Source organism: Lithobates pipiens, unplaced genomic scaffold (genome assembly GCF_037356315.1).
Source record: "Lithobates pipiens isolate NorthernLeopardFrog02 unplaced genomic scaffold, aLitPip1_a1.2 Scaffold_28, whole genome shotgun sequence".
NCBI lineage: Eukaryota > Metazoa > Chordata > Amphibia > Anura > Ranidae > Lithobates > Lithobates pipiens.
Genome location: NW_027507789.1, coordinates 720,700 through 740,727, shown reverse-complemented (window position 1 = coordinate 740,727; position 20,028 = coordinate 720,700). Strand labels below are relative to the sequence as shown.

Below are 20,028 nucleotides of genomic sequence, written 5' to 3'. Positions count from 1 at the left end.
AGTAGTATGTGAAGGGTGTCTTTGGTCCCGGTGGTCTGTAGCACAGTAGTATGTGAAGGGTGTCTTTGGTCCCGGTGGTCTGTAGCACAGTAGTATGTGAAGGGTGTCTTTGGTCCCCGGTGGTCTGTAGCACAGTAGTATGTGAAGGATGTCTTTGGTCCCGGTGGTCTGTAGCACAGTAGTATGTGAAGGGTGTCTTTGGTCCCGGTGGTCTGTAGCACAGTAGTATGTGAAGGGTGTCTTTGGCCCCGGTGGTCTGTAGCACAGTAGTATGTGAAGGGTGTCTTTGGTCCTGGTGGTCTATAGCACAGTAGTATGTGAAGGGTCTCTTTGGGCCCGGTGGTCTGTAGCACAGTATTATGTGAAGGGTGTCTTTGGTCCCGGTGGTCTGTAGCACAGTAGTATGTGAAGGGTGTCTTTGGCCCCGGTGGTCTGTAGCACAGTAGTATGTGAAGGGTGTCTTTGGTCCTGGTGGTCTATAGCACAGTAGTATGTGAAGGGTGTCTTTGGTCCCGGTGGTCTGTAGCACGGTAGTATGTGAAGGGTGTCTTTGGTCCCGGTGGTCTGTAGCACAGTAGTATGTGAAGGGTGTCTTTGGTCCCGGTGGTCTGTAGCACGGTAGTATGTGAAGGGTGTCCTTGGTCCCGGTGGTCTGTAGCACGGTAGTATGTGAAGGGTGTCTTTGGTCCCGGTGGTCTGTAGCACGGTAGTATGTGAAGGGTGTCTTTGGTCCCGGTGGTCTGTAGCACGGTAGTATGTGAAGGGTGTCTTTGGTCCTGGTGGTCTGTAGCACAGTAGTATGTGAAGGGTCTCGTTGGTCCCGGTGGTCTGTAGCACAGTAGTATGTGAAGGGTGTCTTTGGTCCTGGTGGTCTGTAGCACAGTAGTTTGTGAAGGGTGTCTTTGGTCCTGGTGGTCTGTAGCACAGTAGTATGTGAAGGGTGTCTTTGGTCCCGGTGGTCTGTAGCACAGTAGTATGTGAAGGGTGTCTTTGGTCCCGGTGGTCTGTAGCACAGTAGTATGTGAAGGGTGTCTTTGGTTCCGGTGGTCTGTAGCACAGTAGTATGTGAAGGGTGTCTTTGGTCCCGGTGGTCTGTAGCACAGTAGTATGTGAAGGGTCTCTTTGGTCCCGGTGGTCTGTAGCACAGTAGTATGTGAAGGGTCTCGTTGGTCCCGGTGGTCTGTAGCACAGTAGTATGTGAAGGGTGTCTTTGGTCCCGGTGGTCTGTAGCACAGTAGTATGTGAAGGGTGTCTTTGGTCCTGGTGGTCTGTAGCACAGTAGTATGTGAAGGGTGTCTTTGGTCCCGGTGGTCTGTAGCACAGTAGTATGTGAAGGGTGTCTTTGGTCCCGGTGGTCTGTAGCACAGTAGTATGTGAAGGGTGTCTTTGGTCCTGGTGGTCTGTAGCACAGTAGTTTGTGAAGGGTGTCTTTGGTCCTGGTGGTCTGTAGCACAGTAGTATGTGAAGGGTGTCTTTGGTTCCGGTGGTCTGTAGCACAGTAGTATGTGAAGGGTGTCTTTGGTCCCGGTGGTCTGTAGCACAGTAGTATGTGAAGGGTGTCTTTGGTTCCGGTGGTCTGTAGCACAGTAGTATGTGAAGGGTGTCTTTGGTCCCGGTGGTCTGTAGCACAGTAGTATGTGAAGGGTGTCTTTGGTCCCGGTGGTCTGTAGCACAGTAGTATGTGAAGGGTCTCTTTGGTCCCGGTGGTCTGTAGCACAGTAGTATGTGAAGGGTCTCGTTGGTCCCGGTGGTCTGTAGCACAGTAGTATGTGAAGGGTGTCTTTGGTCCCGGTGGTCTGTAGCACAGTAGTATGTGAAGGGTGTCTTTGGTTCCGGTGGTCTGTAGCACAGTAGTATGTGAAGGGTGTCTTTGGTCCCGGTGGTCTGTAGCACAGTAGTATGTGAAGGGTGTCTTTGGTCCCGGTGGTCTGTAGCACAGTAGTATGTGAAGGGTCTCTTTGGTCCCGGTGGTCTGTAGCACAGTAGTATGTGAAGGGTCTCGTTGGTCCCGGTGGTCTGTAGCACAGTAGTATGTGAAGGGTGTCTTTGGTCCCGGTGGTCTGTAGCACAGTAGTATGTGAAGGGTGTCTTTGGTCCTGGTGGTCTGTAGCACAGTAGTATGTGAAGGGTCTCTTTGGTCCCGGTGGTCTGTAGCACAGTAGTATGTGAAGGGTGTCTTTGGTTCCGGTGGTCTGTAGCACAGTAGTATGTGAAGGGTGTCTTTGATCCCGGTGGTCTGTAGCACAGTAGTATGTGAAGGGTGTCTTTGGTCCCGGTGGTCTGTAGCACAGTAGTATGTGAAGGGTGTCTTTGGTCCCGGTGGTCTGTAGCACAGTAGTATGTGAAGGGTGTCTTTGATCCCGGTGGTCTGTAGCACAGTAGTATGTGAAGGGTGTCTTTGGTCCCGGTGGTCTGTAGCACAGTAGTATGTGAAGGGTGTCTTTGGTCCCGGTGGTCTGTAGCACAGTAGTATGTGAAGGGTGTCCTTGGTCCCGGTGGTCTGTAGCACAGTAGTATGTGAAGGGTGTCTTTGGTCCCGGTGGTCTGTTGCACAGTAGTATGTGAAGGGTGTCCTTGGTCCCGGTGGTCTGTAGCACAGTAGTATGTGAAGGGTGTCTTTGGTCCCGGTGGTCTGTAGCACAGTAGTATGTGAAGGGTGTCCTTGGTCCCGGTGGTCTGTAGCACAGTAGTATGTGAAGGGTGTCCTTGGTCCCGGTGGTCTGTAGCACAGTAGTATGTGAAGGGTGTCTTTGGTCCTGGTGGTCTGTAGCACAGTAGTATGTGAAGGGTGTCCTTGGTCCTGGTGGTCTGTAGCACAGTAGTATGTGAAGGGTGTCCTTGGTCCCGGTGGTCTGTAGCACAGTAGTATGTGAAGGGTGTCTTTGGTCCCGGTGGTCTGTAGCACAGTAGTATGTGAAGGGTGTCTTTGGTCCCGGTGGTCTGTAGCACAGTAGTATGTGAAGGGTGTCTTTGGTCCCGGTGGTCTGTAGCACAGTAGTATGTGAAGGGTGTCTTTGGTTCCGGTGGTCTGTAGCACAGTAGTATGTGAAGGGTGTCTTTGGTCCCAGTGGTCTGTAGCACAGTAGTATGTGAAGGGTGTCTTTGGTCCCGGTGGTCTGTAGCACAGTAGTATGTGAAGGGTGTCTTTGGTCCTGGTGGTCTGTAGCACAGTAGTTTGTGAAGGGTGTCTTTGGTCCTGGTGGTCTGTAGCACAGTAGTATGTGAAGGGTGTCTTTGGTCCCGGTGGTCTGTAGCACAGTAGTATGTGAAGGGTGTCTTTGGTCCCGGTGGTCTGTAGCACAGTAGTATGTGAAGGGTGTCTTTGGTTCCGGTGGTCTGTAGCACAGTAGTATGTGAAGGGTGTCTTTGGTCCCGGTGGTCTGTAGCACAGTAGTATGTGAAGGGTCTCTTTGGTCCCGGTGGTCTGTAGCACAGTAGTATGTGAAGGGTCTCGTTGGTCCCGGTGGTCTGTAGCACAGTAGTATGTGAAGGGTGTCTTTGGTCCCGGTGGTCTGTAGCACAGTAGTATGTGAAGGGTGTCTTTGGTCCTGGTGGTCTGTAGCACAGTAGTATGTGAAGGGTGTCTTTGGTCCCGGTGGTCTGTAGCACAGTAGTATGTGAAGGGTGTCTTTGGTCCCGGTGGTCTGTAGCACAGTAGTATGTGAAGGGTGTCTTTGGTCCTGGTGGTCTGTAGCACAGTAGTTTGTGAAGGGTGTCTTTGGTCCTGGTGGTCTGTAGCACAGTAGTATGTGAAGGGTGTCTTTGGTTCCGGTGGTCTGTAGCACAGTAGTATGTGAAGGGTGTCTTTGGTCCCGGTGGTCTGTAGCACAGTAGTATGTGAAGGGTGTCTTTGGTTCCGGTGGTCTGTAGCACAGTAGTATGTGAAGGGTGTCTTTGGTCCCGGTGGTCTGTAGCACAGTAGTTTGTGAAGGGTGTCTTTGGTCCCGGTGGTCTGTAGCACAGTAGTATGTGAAGGGTCTCTTTGGTCCCGGTGGTCTGTAGCACAGTAGTATGTGAAGGGTCTCGTTGGTCCCGGTGGTCTGTAGCACAGTAGTATGTGAAGGGTGTCTTTGGTCCCGGTGGTCTGTAGCACAGTAGTATGTGAAGGGTGTCTTTGGTTCCGGTGGTCTGTAGCACAGTAGTATGTGAAGGGTGTCTTTGGTCCCGGTGGTCTGTAGCACAGTAGTATGTGAAGGGTGTCTTTGGTCCCGGTGGTCTGTAGCACAGTAGTATGTGAAGGGTCTCTTTGGTCCCGGTGGTCTGTAGCACAGTAGTATGTGAAGGGTCTCGTTGGTCCCGGTGGTCTGTAGCACAGTAGTATGTGAAGGGTGTCTTTGGTCCCGGTGGTCTGTAGCACAGTAGTATGTGAAGGGTGTCTTTGGTCCTGGTGGTCTGTAGCACAGTAGTATGTGAAGGGTCTCTTTGGTCCCGGTGGTCTGTAGCACAGTAGTATGTGAAGGGTGTCTTTGATCCCGGTGGTCTGTAGCACAGTAGTATGTGAAGGGTGTCTTTGGTCCCGGTGGTCTGTAGCACAGTAGTATGTGAAGGGTGTCTTTGGTCCCGGTGGTCTGTAGCACAGTAGTATGTGAAGGGTGTCCTTGGTCCCGGTGGTCTGTAGCACAGTAGTATGTGAAGGGTGTCTTTGGTCCCGGTGGTCTGTTGCACAGTAGTATGTGAAGGGTGTCCTTGGTCCCGGTGGTCTGTAGCACAGTAGTATGTGAAGGGTGTCTTTGGTCCCGGTGGTCTGTAGCACAGTAGTATGTGAAGGGTGTCCTTGGTCCCGGTGGTCTGTAGCACAGTAGTATGTGAAGGGTGTCCTTGGTCCCGGTGGTCTGTAGCACAGTAGTATGTGAAGGGTGTCTTTGGTCCTGGTGGTCTGTAGCACAGTAGTATGTGAAGGGTGTCCTTGGTCCTGGTGGTCTGTAGCACAGTAGTATGTGAAGGGTGTCCTTGGTCCCGGTGGTCTGTAGCACAGTAGTATGTGAAGGGTGTCTTTGGTCCCGGTGGTCTGTAGCACAGTAGTATGTGAAGGGTGTCTTTGGTCCCGGTGGTCTGTAGCACAGTAGTATGTGAAGGGTGTCTTTGGTCCCGGTGGTCTGTAGCACAGTAGTATGTGAAGGGTGTCTTTGGTTCCGGTGGTCTGTAGCACAGTAGTATGTGAAGGGTGTCTTTGGTCCCAGTGGTCTGTAGCACAGTAGTATGTGAAGGGTGTCTTTGGTCCCGGTGGTCTGTAGCACAGTAGTATGTGAAGGGTGTCTTTGGTCCCGGTGGTCTGTAGCACAGTAGTATGTGAAGGGTGTCTTTGGTCCTGGTGGTCTGTAGCACAGTAGTATGTGAAGGGTGTCTTTGGTCCCGGTGGTCTGTAGCACAGTAGTATGTGAAGGGTGTCTTTGGTCCCGGTGGTCTGTAGCACAGTAGTATGTGAAGGGTGTCTTTGGTCCCGGTGGTCTGTAGCACGGTAGTATGTGAAGGGTGTCTTTGGTCCCGGTGGTCTGTAGCACAGTAGTATGTGAAGGGTGTCTTTGGTCCCGGTGGTCTGTAGCACAGTAGAATGTGAAGGGTGTCTTTGGTCCCAGTGGTCTGTAGCACAGTAGTATGTGAAGGGTGTCTTTGGTCCCGGTGGTCTGTAGCACAGTAGTATGTGAAGGGTGTCTTTGGTCCCGGTGGTCTGTAGCACAGTAGTATGTGAAGGGTGTCTTTGGTTCCGGTGGTCTGTAGCACAGTAGTATGTGAAGGGTGTCTTTGGTCCCGGTGGTCTGTAGCACAGTAGTAAGTGAAGGGTGTCTTTGGTCCCGGTGGTCTGTAGCACAGTAGAATGTGAAGGGTGTCTTTGGTCCCAGTGGTCTGTAGCACAGTAGTATGTGAAGGGTGTCTTTGGTCCCGGTGGTCTGTAGCACAGTAGTATGTGAAGGGTGTCTTTGGTCCCGGTGGTCTGTAGCACAGTAGTATGTGAAGGGTGTCTTTGGTCCCGGTGGTCTGTAGCACAGTAGTATGTGAAGGGTGTCTTTGGTCCCGGTGGTCTGTAGCACAGTAGTATGTGAAGGGTGTCTTTGGTCCCGGTGGTCTGTAGCACAGTAGTATGTGAAGGGTGTCTTTGGTCCCGGTGGTCTGTAGCACAGTAGTATGTGAAGGGTGTCTTTGGTCCTGGTGGTCTGTAGCACAGTAGAATGTGAAGGGTGTCTTTGGTCCCGGTGGTCTGTAGCACAGTAGTATGTGAAGGGTGTCTTTGGTCCCGGTGGTCTGTAGCACAGTAGTATGTGAAGGGTGTCTTTGGTTCCGGTGGTCTGTAGCACAGTAGTATGTGAAGGGTGTCTTTGGTCCCGGTGGTCTGTAGCACAGTAGTATGTGAAGGGTGTCTTTGGTCCTGGTGGTCTGTAGCACAGTAGTATGTGAAGGGTGTCTTTGATCCCGGTGGTCTGTAGCACAGTAGTATGTGAAGGGTGTCTTTGGTCCCGGTGGTCTGTAGCACAGTAGTATGTGAAGGGTGTCTTTGGTCCCGGTGGTCTGTAGCACAGTAGTATGTGAAGGGTGTCCTTGGTCCCGGTGGTCTGTAGCACAGTAGTATGTGAAGGGTGTCTTTGGTCCCGGTGGTCTGTTGCACAGTAGTATGTGAAGGGTGTCCTTGGTCCCGGTGGTCTGTAGCACAGTAGTATGTGAAGGGTGTCTTTGGTCCCGGTGGTCTGTAGCACAGTAGTATGTGAAGGGTGTCCTTGGTCCCGGTGGTCTGTAGCACAGTAGTATGTGAAGGGTGTCCTTGGTCCCGGTGGTCTGTAGCACAGTAGTATGTGAAGGGTGTCTTTGGTCCTGGTGGTCTGTAGCACAGTAGTATGTGAAGGGTGTCCTTGGTCCTGGTGGTCTGTAGCACAGTAGTATGTGAAGGGTGTCCTTGGTCCCGGTGGTCTGTAGCACAGTAGTATGTGAAGGGTGTCTTTGGTCCCGGTGGTCTGTAGCACAGTAGTATGTGAAGGGTGTCTTTGGTCCCGGTGGTCTGTAGCACAGTAGTATGTGAAGGGTGTCTTTGGTCCCGGTGGTCTGTAGCACAGTAGTATGTGAAGGGTGTCTTTGGTTCCGGTGGTCTGTAGCACAGTAGTATGTGAAGGGTGTCTTTGGTCCCAGTGGTCTGTAGCACAGTAGTATGTGAAGGGTGTCTTTGGTCCCGGTGGTCTGTAGCACAGTAGTATGTGAAGGGTGTCTTTGGTCCCGGTGGTCTGTAGCACAGTAGTATGTGAAGGGTGTCTTTGGTCCCGGTGGTCTGTAGCACAGTAGTATGTGAAGGGTGTCTTTGGTCCCGGTGGTCTGTAGCACGGTAGTATGTGAAGGGTGTCTTTGGTCCCGGTGGTCTGTAGCACAGTAGTATGTGAAGGGTGTCTTTGGTCCCGGTGGTCTGTAGCACAGTAGAATGTGAAGGGTGTCTTTGGTCCCAGTGGTCTGTAGCACATTAGTATGTGAAGGGTGTCTTTGGTCCCGGTGGTCTGTAGCACAGTAGTATGTGAAGGGTGTCTTTGGTCCCGGTGGTCTGTAGCACAGTAGTATGTGAAGGGTGTCTTTGGTTCCGGTGGTCTGTAGCACAGTAGTATGTGAAGGGTGTCTTTGGTCCCGGTGGTCTGTAGCACAGTAGTAAGTGAAGGGTGTCTTTGGTCCTGGTGGTCTGTAGCACAGTAGTATGTGAAGGGTGTCCTTGGACCCGGTGGTCTGTAGCACAGTAGTATGTGAAGGGTGTCTTTGGTCCCGGTGGTCTGTAGCACAGTAGTATGTGAAGGGTGTCTTTGGTCCCGGTGGTCTGTAGCACAGTAGTATGTGAAGGGTGTCTTTGGTCCCGGTGGTCTGTAGCACAGTAGTATGTGAAGGGTGTCTTTGGTCCCGGTGGTCTGTAGCACAGTAGTATGTGAAGGGTGTCTTTGGTCCCGGTGGTCTGTAGCACAGTAGTATGTGAAGGGTGTCTTTGGTCCCGGTGGTCTGTAGCACAGTAGAATGTGAAGGGTGTCTTTGGTCCCGGTGGTCTGTAGCACAGTAGTATGTGAAGGGTGTCTTTGGTCCCGGTGGTCTGTAGCACAGTAGTATGTGAAGGGTGTCTTTGGTCCCGGTGGTCTGTAGCACAGTAGTATGTGAAGGGTGTCTTTGGTCCCGGTGGTCTGTAGCACAGTAGTATGTGAAGGGTGTCTTTGGTCCCGGTGGTCTGTAGCACAGTAGTATGTGAAGGGTGTCTTTGGTCCTGGTGGTCTGTAGCACAGTAGTATGTGAAGGGTGTCTTTGGTCCCGGTGGTCTGTAGCACAGTAGTATGTGAAGGGTGTCTTTGGTCCCGGTGGTCTGTAGCACAGTAGTATGTGAAGGGTGTCTTTGGTCCCGGTGGTCTGTAGCACAGTAGTATGTGAAGGGTGTCCTTGGTTCCGGTGGTCTGTAGCACAGTAGTATGTGAAGGGTGTCTTTGGTCCCGGTGGTCTGTAGCACAGTAGTATGTGAAGGGTGTCTTTGGTCCCGGTGGTCTGTAGCACAGTAGTATGTGAAGGGTGTCTTTGGTCCCGGTGGTCTGTAGCACAGTAGTATGTGAAGGGTGTCCTTGGTCCCGGTGGTCTGTAGCACAGTAGAATGTGAAGGGTGTCCTTGGTCCCGGTGGTCTGTAGCACAGTAGTATGTGAAGGGTGTCTTTGGTCCCGGTGGTCTGTAGCACAGTCGTATGTGAAGGGTGTCTTTGGTCCCGGTGGTCTGTAGCACAGTAGTATGTGAAGGGTGTCTTTGGTCCCGGTGGTCTGTAGCACAGTAGTATGTGAAGGGTGTCTTTGGTCCCGGTGGTCTGTAGCACGGTAGTATGTGAAGGGTGTCTTTGGTCCCGGTGGTCTGTAGCACAGTAGTATGTGAAGGGTGTCTTTGGTCCCGGTGGTCTGTAGCACAGTAGAATGTGAAGGGTGTCTTTGGTCCCAGTGGTCTGTAGCACAGTAGTATGTGAAGGGTGTCTTTGGTCCCGGTGGTCTGTAGCACAGTAGTATGTGAAGGGTGTCTTTGGTCCCGGTGGTCTGTAGCACAGTAGTATGTGAAGGGTGTCTTTGGTTCCGGTGGTCTGTAGCACAGTAGTATGTGAAGGGTGTCTTTGGTCCCGGTGGTCTGTAGCACAGTAGTAAGTGAAGGGTGTCTTTGGTCCTGGTGGTCTGTAGCACAGTAGTATGTGAAGGGTGTCCTTGGACCCGGTGGTCTGTAGCACAGTAGTATGTGAAGGGTGTCTTTGGTCCCGGTGGTCTGTAGCACAGTAGTATGTGAAGGGTGTCTTTGGTCCCGGTGGTCTGTAGCACAGTAGTATGTGAAGGGTGTCTTTGGTCCCGGTGGTCTGTAGCACAGTAGTATGTGAAGGGTGTCTTTGGTCCCGGTGGTCTGTAGCACAGTAGTATGTGAAGGGTGTCTTTGGTCCCGGTGGTCTGTAGCACAGTAGTATGTGAAGGGTGTCTTTGGTCCCGGTGGTCTGTAGCACAGTAGAATGTGAAGGGTGTCTTTGGTCCCGGTGGTCTGTAGCACAGTAGTATGTGAAGGGTGTCTTTGGTCCCGGTGGTCTGTAGCACAGTAGTATGTGAAGGGTGTCTTTGGTTCCGGTGGTCTGTAGCACAGTAGTATGTGAAGGGTGTCTTTGGTCCCGGTGGTCTGTAGCACAGTAGTATGTGAAGGGTGTCTTTGGTCCCGGTGGTCTGTAGCACAGTAGTATGTGAAGGGTGTCTTTGGTCCCGGTGGTCTGTAGCACAGTAGTATGTGAAGGGTGTCTTTGGTCCCGGTGGTCTGTAGCACAGTAGTATGTGAAGGGTGTCTTTGGTCCCGGTGGTCTGTAGCACAGTAGTATGTGAAGGGTGTCCTTGGTTCCGGTGGTCTGTAGCACAGTAGTATGTGAAGGGTGTCTTTGGTCCCGGTGGTCTGTAGCACAGTAGTATGTGAAGGGTGTCTTTGGTCCCGGTGGTCTGTAGCACAGTAGTATGTGAAGGGTGTCTTTGGTCCCGGTGGTCTGTAGCACAGTAGTATGTGAAGGGTGTCCTTGGTCCCGGTGGTCTGTAGCACAGTAGAATGTGAAGGGTGTCCTTGGTCCCGGTGGTCTGTAGCACAGTAGTATGTGAAGGGTGTCTTTGGTCCCGGTGGTCTGTAGCACAGTAGTATGTGAAGGGTGTCTTTGGTCCCGGTGGTCTGTAGCACAGTAGTATGTGAAGGGTGTCTTTGGTCCCGGTGGTCTGTAGCACAGTAGTATGTGAAGGGTGTCTTTGGTCCCGGTGGTCTGTAGCACAGTAGTATGTGAAGGGTGTCTTTGGTCCCGGTGGTCTGTAGCACAGTAGTATGTGAAGGGTGTCCTGGGGTGTTTGACATTGAAGTGTCAGCGTTTCCATGAAGGGAAGGGAGCTCCGTAAAGTTGGTTTTGTGAATGTGAAGTGAGATTTGTAGATCACGGATAGGCCGCCTCCTCTCTGACTGCCTCTTTGCTCAGTTAGGACGCGGTAGTTCTCAGGCATGAAATCTGCTAGAGAGGTATTACAGTCGGGGGTTGGGCAGCTTTCCATGATAAAGAGACAGTCTGTGTTGCGTTGAGTAATAAAATCATGAATTTCATGTTTGTACTTGACTGCTGATCTAGTGCTGATCGGAGCGCATGATAGGTGTTGTCCTGGAAGTGGTGTAGTCCTGTTTTGGGTGGTTGGTTGCAAATTAGTTCTTAGAAGTTGTTCTTTTCGTAGTATTGTTTGGGTGGTGGTCGGTAATGTTGTAGCGGTATTCCTTAGGCTGCAGAGGGTGTCAGCTGAATAACTGATGGCGCACCTGATGGGAGAGTGCTCTGGGGTGCATGTTATGGAGCGAGTCCTGCGCCATAAACTGAGCGTTCTGCTACTCCACCATTTAATCGCCTGCTCGGTGGTGGTGGTGCTCGGTGGTGGAGTGTTTACCATCCTTAGTGGACACGGCTGGGGTGGCCGCTGTTAGTAACTCGGCAGGTGGACGGCCTCTATGATTTGGTTCGGTGGCTCTCTGCTGTAGTGTCCGTGTCCAGCTTGGCCCCGTTGGGCTCGGCTCGGGTTACTCCAGAGCAGTTCTCGAGGTGCCATGGAGCCGCTCGGGCTCTGCCCCGGAACGGAGTCAGCGGTGGCCGGTTGTATGGTGGTGGAGGGCGTAGCGGCGGCGGGTGCTGCAGGCTGGGGCAACCCGGGTAACATCGGGGAGGAGAATGTCCGTTAAGAAGTTAAAAAGTTTTAAAAGTTAAAAAAAGTGAAAAAGTTAAAAAAAAGTTTAAGAAGTTAAAAAGACTTGATCAGACTGGGATGTCACTCCGGCTCGTGTCTCGTCTGATGAGCTGTGTGGATTTCTGAAGGGCAACATGTATAGAATCAAACACAATGCTTTCTTTTAGTTATGAGACAGTTGGATAGATTTTGTATTCTGAAAATCGGCCATCCCAAGACAAATGACTATTTTATACCAACGAATCTGTTTACTCCGATCAATTCCTCGCTTTTTGTATCCCCGGCGTCCGCTAACATTCCTCCAGAAGAACGATCAAGACCATCAAGCAGGAAAAGAATTTGCCTAAAGGCAGACTTTCTGAGCGCCTCGAAACATTTCCACGTTTTGATACAATTAAAGGCGAAATCTCATAGTAAAATATTTATTTTTATGTATCAAAATGAAATGTAATAAAAAAAAACAGAAAGAAGTTTTAGTTTCCAGGAAAAGAGTTGTAAATGTTTAATCAAGGGAATGTTTTTGTGTTTTGGAGACAGAAAATAAACGACATCTCATGAGATTGTATAATGTCTTGAGAGACAATTTTTTTTTCTTCCGGTGGTTACCGAGAGAGATGATTGGGAGCGCAGCCTGTCAGAACAGCGAACCAAAGACAACATTGTTACACCAAATCCAGGAAGAAATTTGTGTGTATTGACATATCTTCCTTATGGATTCTGCAAATGTATTTATTTGTTTTCAACTGTAACAATTCTCTGTCTGGTATTTTTCCACCATTTGCTTTTTATGATAACATTAAATAAATCCTTTGTGGGATTTTTTTTTTTTTTTTTTAAGATGCACATTTTTCACCTAAAAATGTACTTAAAGTGAAGTTCCACCCACATTTTTCACTCTTCAGCATGCAGCACTAATGTTCATCCTTAAAATGAATGGGCAATTTTTTTTTTCTGTTCACTTACCTGATTTATGCCTGTATGTAATTTCACTTCCTCCTCTAGGGGGGCCGCGGCGCCATTTTTCGGTTTTGCATTGGCTCCTGGGAGATCTTGGTCAGCTTGGCATGGCACGGCTCCCGTAACATTTAACATTGGCATCTATGGAAATTCTTGGTCAGCTTGGCATGGCACGGCTCCCGTAACATTTAACACTGGCGTCAATGGAAAATCTTGGTCAGCTTGGCATGGCTGTGCCATGTCAAGCTGACCAAGATTTCACCGCACTGCACATGCACGAGATCGGCAGGTGCATGCTGGGAAGCCAGCAGGCATGGAATCCAGGAAGAAGGACACGGTGGCTTCAGATGCCCACACTGGAGATGGCCGCTCTGTGCAGGAACTTCACAAAGTAAGAAAATAACTCTGGACAAATATCTGGGAAAAGTTTACAGCTTACCTTTGTTACATTGCACGAGGCATGAGTATTAAGGGGGTATTTTTATCTAAAATGTCATATTTCGGCCTGAACCCGGCTTTAAAGCAGAGTTCCAGGCAAAAATACAACTTGGTCTTGTTCCATAGACTGCCCCACCCCCCCTTTTTTGGATATATTTTAGTTTTTTTCTGTTTGTTTAGTTCCTTTTCCTTTGGTTTTCTTGTCACTTCCATGCTACCTCGCTGCGGCGAAATACGTAATTTCCTGTGGCTGCATCAGCACCGAGGATTGCTGTGTCATCAATCCCAGGAGTCATTCCCTCTGGAGGACTCCCGAGCAACATCTGGAGGAACCCCGAGCAATATCTGGAGGAATCCCAAGCAACCTCTGGAGGAACCCCCGAGCAACTTCTGGAGAAACCTTAGGGGTTCAGGGAACCCTGGTTGAGAAACCTTGGTCTAGATGGCCACACTGTTCCAAAGGAGAACACATTGAGTAATCAATGCTGCACAAGTAAGGAAAGGGGACACTGTTAATGATTGCCAATGATAAGAATGCCAATAAAAGAACGAGCGGTAACAATCACGGGGGAGGGGGATTCTATTTACCACTTGCCACAAAGGTAAATATAGGTTATTACTTTATTACTTTGACGTGAAATACCTGTGTTATGGCAGCAGCTAGGTTTTTTTTTACTCTGGGCGATTCAGGGTGTGATAAAAGTGGCCCCGCGGGGGGGGGGGGGGTTTCACCCCACGATCACTTATAGAGGCAGCAGGAGATGTGTCCCCCCCTCCCCCCTCCACGCTGCTTCCCGATCAGTTCTGAGCTTCCCGGAGCCGTTGGTAAATCTGGAAGCAATCTGATGCAGCTGTTTGCTGGGCAGGAAGTCGTCTCTATGGCCTTGGAGGACCAGAGCGACGTCTGACGCCACTTCCGGTGCTCTGGCATAAACAATTTTCTATTTCTTAAGTCAAAATTTAAAAAAAATGTATTTTAGTGAACACAAACAATAAAATGTCCAATTTTTTGGTAAGTAAAATAAAGAATCAAGTAAATAAATACCAAATATGTTAATACTTAAAGTGGTTTCTAAAGGCTCAAGATAAAAAAAATTTTCCAGGTGCAGCTCCCCCCCCCTTTAGCCCCCCTTACCTGAGCCCCATCTGGATCCAGCGATGTGCATGAGATCAGCGGCTCTCCTGGGTCTCTCTCTCCTCACCGGCTGAAACAGCAGCGGGAGCCATTGGCACAATCACAGTCAGTGAGCCAATGAGGAGAGAGCGGGGGCAGGGCGGAGCTGTGCTCTGTGTGTGAATAGACACACCGAGCATGGCTCAGGAGCGAGCCTGCTTGAGTGCCCCAAAGCAAGAGCCTTGCTATTGGGGGTACTCGGTAGTGGGAGATGAGCCAGGACCGCCTGCGGGGGACCCAAGAAGAAGAGGATTGAGGTTGCTCTGTGCAAAACCATTGTACAATCCAGGTAAGTATGACATTGTTTATTTTTTTCTATTATTTCCTTCACTTTAAAATTGCAACAAAGGTCTCACCCCACCCACCGGGGCTTAGTCATGGAGGCAGGGCTGCTGATAGGGGGGACCACTTCCTGTAAGGGGCCCGGGTACATAGGGGGGCCGGGACATCAGGAGGATTGGTGGAGCAGATAACGAAGGATGACATCACCTTTCACCCAGCAACTCAAAGCCGGATTCTCCCCCTCCCCCTTTTTAGGCTGGGTGAGAGACACAGAGGGCCGGATTCAGGGGGTGCTGGGGTGGGTTGTGCTCACCCAGATTTCAGTTCTGCCCCCCCATGGCTGTCCACAGATATGTGCTAGGTGGGTGATATTTTGGGGTGAGAGAGATTTGTGGTAGAAGGGGGGATTTTCGTCTTGAAATTTTTGCAGAGGGGGGCCCGTTCGGTATACTGTACGGGGCCCCGTGATTTCTAACAGCATGGAGGTCTCAATGACTAAGCCCTGGTGGGCAGTGTGAAATGCATCAGAGGTGTGGAGAGGCCGTTCCTTATCCTCATCTTACATGGCCACAGGGGCGGATCCAGAGTCTAATCTCGGGAGCGGCGCTTGCAGAAAATATGTTTTTTTGGGGTAAATTTATCAGGGAAATGGCCGGTGTTGGCGCTTCAGTCATCACGACGCCATGATTGTTATGGTGTCAGGATGATTGAAGCACATTACTATTATTACATTGTTATAAAAAATTAAATGGTTCAACTCACCATAATGCAGAATCAGTGGGAGCCCCGAGCGTGCCACCTGACACGAGATGCAGATTGTCACTTGCCACGTCCCATGCCATATGATGCAGATTGTCACTTGCTATACTTGCTATATAATTGTCCCAGGCAGCAGAGAGATGAAGTAATCTCACTGCTGCTGTGGCTGCCTGCACACTACACTGTGAGGTCAGAACTTCAGGGATGCAGGACAGGCGCCGGGCAGTGAGAGATGATGTCATCTCTCTGCTCCCCCGCCCACTGGCTCCCTGATAGGCCAGCAGCCAATGACACACTGACACTGAGCCGGGCCGTCCAAGGAGCCCCCCACTGTCTCTCACCGACGGAGCCGCCCGTGCTCTCTGCCGTGGGGCTGCCCGCCGGCTCTCTCACCCGCGGTGACACCTGCCACTCGTATTCTCGGAGGGGGCAATTGCCCCATTGCCCCCCTGGATCCGCCCCTGCATGGCCAGGAGTGTGATTTTGGGTTTAGATACAATTTACCACTTCGCTATTCACTCCAATGGAAGCTCTGTTATGTTGATTATGGGCATCCAAGGTGTAATGTATTGGTCTCCAAACATTCTGAATAAAGGGCCAGTTTACTGTCCTTGAGGCTTTTAGGGGGTCGGACTTTGGCCGGTGGGAGTAGAAAATGGCCCCGGTGTCAATGGATGTAACCAATGCCCCATCATTAGTATTAATGGGAGGAATAGTGCCCCATATCAGTGGGAGGAATAGTGCCCCATCATTAGTATTAAAGAGAAAGTAAACCCTGATGAGTTTACTTCCTCTTTCATTCCCTGCAAAGGTAAAGCATAATGGACTACTATGCATCGCATCGCATCGCATCGCATCGCATAGTAGTCCATTATGTGTCACTTACCTGACACAGGAGCCAGCGAAGTCACCGCTGTCCCCTGTAGTCCGCCGCATCCATCTTCTTGGTGGGGTCTCACTGCTCTGCCGCTGTCATTCGGCGAAGCCGCGATGACGTCACTCCCGCGCATGCACACGGGAGCCAACACACGCGGCAGCTCCGTCGTTGGAAATGCCGCGCTCAGTGCGCCTGTGCGCCGCTGTCCACGGCGCATGCGCCGTAGACAGCGGTGCCTGTCTTCGGGCAAATATCTCCTAAACCGTATAGGTTTAGGAGATATTTCTTGGACCTACAGGTAAGCCTTAATCTAGGCTTATCTGTAGGTCAAAGTGTGTTTTAAGGGTTTACAACCACTTTAATGGGAGGAATAGTGCCCCATAATTAGTATCAATGGGAGGAATGGTGCCCCATCATTAGTATTAATGGGAGGAATAGTGTCCCATCATTGGTATTAATGGGAGGAATAGTGCCCCATCATTGGTATCAGTGGGAGGAATAGTGCCCCATCATTAGTATTAATGGGAGAAATAGTGCCCCATCATTGGTATTAATGGGAGGAATAGTGCCCCTTCATTGGTATCAGTGGGAGGAATAGTGCCCCATGATTAGTATTAATGGGAGGAATAGTGTCCCATCATTAGTATTAATGGGAGGAATAGTGCCCCATCATTAGTGTTAATGGGAGGAATAGTGCCCCATCATTAGTATTATAGTGCCACTAGGGCCGGACAGTTTGGAGACGGTTGGTATAAAGCAGTTGATTTGTGGATTTCATAGCCTGAGGAATAAGGTATTATATTACTTCTACACTGACATTGTGTTGATGTTTCTCTTCTCTCCGTGTAGATTTGATGGGTCCTCTTCTGGTGACATTGGAGTCCCTCCTGGTTCTGGTTGTCTATGGGAAAGCCGCTCAGGCGGATTGTCCTATCGGCTGCACTTGTTCTCCATCCTTCATTAACTGCTGCGAATCGGAGAGATTTCTGGAAAGTCCAATCAAAGGCTCCGATGATGTGACGGGATTACGTCTGAGCGGCTGTCCGCCATTACTTCTCGCCAGGCAGAACATCTGGACTCTGAGGTCTCTGGAAGACGTAACGATCACGAGGACGCCGGTCTCCTACCTCCACGCCTTCGCATTCCGCGACCTCCCCAAGCTGAAGAATTTAGTTTTAAATGAGCTGAACCTGAGCGTGAGAAACACTCACCCGTCCGCCTTCACCGACCTTCCCATCCAGCATCTGGACCTCAAGAACAACAACTTCAAGATAATTCACAGTCAGATGTTCAGCAGTCTGAGAAACCTGCGGAGCCTCGATCTTTCCAGAAACCAAATCATCGTTATCCATAATCAGGCGTTCCGGAGCCTGGCTGCCTTGTCCACATTGAATCTCGATCATAACCATTTCTCCGCGGTCACCCCGCTCTGGTTCCGGCCCTCCAGTAATTACTCCTCATTGCGTATTAGTATTCTGGGGAACAATCTGACCAACGAGTGCCGATTCAGAGGGTTTGACCTTCCGGAGAACGACTGGTTCAAAAGGTCTTTATGGCCCAATGACTCCATTTCCACTGTGACAGCGAACTTACCTGAGTGCTCTTTGCCTTTTTTTACTAACAATTACCATGAGATTTATGTGAAAGAATCATCCCCGGTGACAGTGGCATGTTCCGCCCAGGGTACCCCAAAGCCCACGCTGACCTGGATGCTCCCATCAGGATCGGAAGTCCTTACCACCACTTTACCAATTAACCTAAAATTACATTTATCAAGGGCAGAGCTAAGTGACGCTGGCATTTATGCTTGTGTTGCTAGCAACAGTGAAGGGTCTTCAGTGGCTTTGACGAAACTCTCTGTGATCCCCAACACCACCACCACCAACACCAACACCACCACCACCACCAACACCAACACCACCACCACCACCAACACCACTACCACCAACACCACCACCACCAACACCAACACCACCAACACCACCAACACCAACACCACCAACACCACCACCCCCACTACCACCAACACCACCAACACCACCACCATCACCACCACCAACACTACCACCACAATGATCCAGGATCTCATGGTGACTGATGTGCCCAAGAAAAAGGCTTCCTTCACGTTGCTTGTTGTGTTCATCGTACTACTTTCTTTGGTCTTGGCCTTTGTGATAGGTTACATTGTAAGACTTATCTACAGATTGGCCAAAAAACCCAGCGAAGATGACTTTGAGTTCAGTCGATTTGTGGATACGCCCAACATCCTTCCCGTCCCGGAAAACCCCCAACCAATGCCACATGTCTAAGCCCCCGTACACACGGTCGGAGATTCCGACAACCAAATCCGTCTGAGTAATTGCGACGGATTAATTCCGGAAGAGGTCCAGAAGTGATGTTGCATACACACGGTCGGACAAAGTTGTTGGAAAATCCGATTGTACATAACGTGATGACGTTACTTCGTTACGACGGGACTACGTTCAGGCTAGTAGCCAATAGCTTTGGTCTAGGAATTTGATCTGAGCATGCGTGGCACTTTGTCCGTCGGAGTAGGCTACACATGATCGGAGTATGTCCGATCGGAGCATTTTGTCGCAAAATTTTACCGGCAAGTTGGTCCGTCGGACATTCCGACGGACCAACTTTTCCAACTTGCCGGTAAAATTTTAAAACAGTCCGATGGAGACCACACACAGTCGGAATATCCAACAAAACGGTCCGATAGGATACAATCTGACGGAATCTCCGACCGCGTGTACAAGGGCTAAGAACTGCACCTAGTGCCTCTGTGCCCAGCGATCCAATATAGATTAACAATTGTCTGCAGTAGTTGTGAAGATGGGTGATAAACACTGGATCCCAAAATACGTCAAGGTAGCAAGCACCCTGTGGTTTAGGTATGCTGACTCTGGGGGGGCTTACGCATGCAGGGGTTTGAAAAAAGGTTTGTAGAGAAAATATAAGCAGCACACCATCGTCCCAAAGTCCAAAAAAAAGCCATTCCAGCCAAAGTATTTCAGCAGCTTAAAAGTGACTCCTCCCTCGCTACCTGGATCACTGTAATTCCCAGAGCAGAAGGTTGTAGCTCCCGTATCCACCAGCAGGTGTCTCCCAGCATCCAGCAGATTCCAGTAATCTGTCTCCACCTGATGTTGGCTGCTGAGAGGTTGTTTAGTTCCTCCTTTACATTTCTCTTGTGCTTCAGTGTTATGCCAGGGATACCGAGCGCAGGCATCCAGCCGCAGGGATGGCTAGATCTGTGTAGCTGCACTCAGGAAACTGAAACCCGACTGTATAAATATTTATGGTTGAAGCCCGTCGACCGAGACAAATATGGAACACGTGACAAGACTTACAACATAACGTAGACCTGAGGTGTGCCTTGGTCGGCTGGTCAGTATTCCAAGAAAAGGGGGCATACCAAAGATAAGTAATGGAAGAATGTGGAGAGAGAAGGGCCCTGAAAAAAGGGGAATGGGAGGGAGGGCATCGTGCACTGGAACCGACAAAGAGCACAGGCGAGGAGAGTGGACTGCTTAAAGACTCCTCCCATAAATTCAGGCCACCATACTGTCCTTCTTATATATATATAATTTAAGCAAGTTTTTTTAAGAGTGAAATAAAACCCATCCAAAGACCAGCAAACAAAATACACAGCAAATGTGCAAATACTATACAAGCAGCCCATACCCAACTGACATAAATACCTAACAAGCGACCTAAGTAAGTAACAGAAAGCCTAACTAGCAAACTAACTATATATACACAATGGGGAACACAGAAAAACTGGGTAATACTGGAGATGCAAGGAAGAGGGAACCAGGACTGGGATCAGGAAAAAGGGGAGAAGATATGATGCAGCAGAGTAAAGGATTGCAGGGCAAGAGAAAGATCAGGAGCCGAGTCAGGATGAATAGCAAGCAGATTATGGCTAGCAGGACAAAACACTGAAGCACAAGAGAATTGTAGAGGAGGAACTAAATACCCTCCCAGCAGCCAGTATCAGATGGAGATTACTGGGATCTGCTGGGAGGCACCCGCTTGTGAACACCGGAACTACAGCCCTCCGCTCTGGAAAGCACAGTGCCACCAGCAGGTGATCCGAGTCCTGTTAGTCTAGGACAGCAATCTCCAAACTGTGCCCTTTCATTGCTTTTATCCGGCCCTTGGGGCACTATTTCCTCCACTGATGCAAACAATGAGGCACAATTCCCCCCACTGACACCAATGAAGGGGCATAATTCCCCCACTGATGCCAAATAAGGGGCACAATTCCTCCCAATGATGAAAACAATGAGACACAATGATCCCAACAATGGGCCACAATGTAACCCATGGG

General features: G+C 50.1%; 1 protein-coding gene across 2 annotated transcripts in view; it reads left to right on the top strand.

Annotated features, from left to right (window-relative positions):
• The window catches only part of LOC143934985 (leucine-rich repeat and fibronectin type III domain-containing protein 1-like protein), a 35,188-nt gene extending 15,515 nt beyond the window's left edge, over positions 1 to 19,673 (top strand). For both annotated transcript variants that reach the window (XM_077458534.1, XM_077458535.1), the window contains exon 2: positions 16,536 to 19,673. In XM_077458534.1, the coding sequence (XP_077314660.1) occupies positions 16,536 to 17,995 (1,460 nt within the window). In that variant the 3' untranslated portion in view covers positions 17,996 to 19,673. The remainder of the gene's footprint in view (positions 1 to 16,535) is intronic.
• The last annotated feature ends 355 nt before the right edge of the window (positions 19,674 to 20,028 follow it).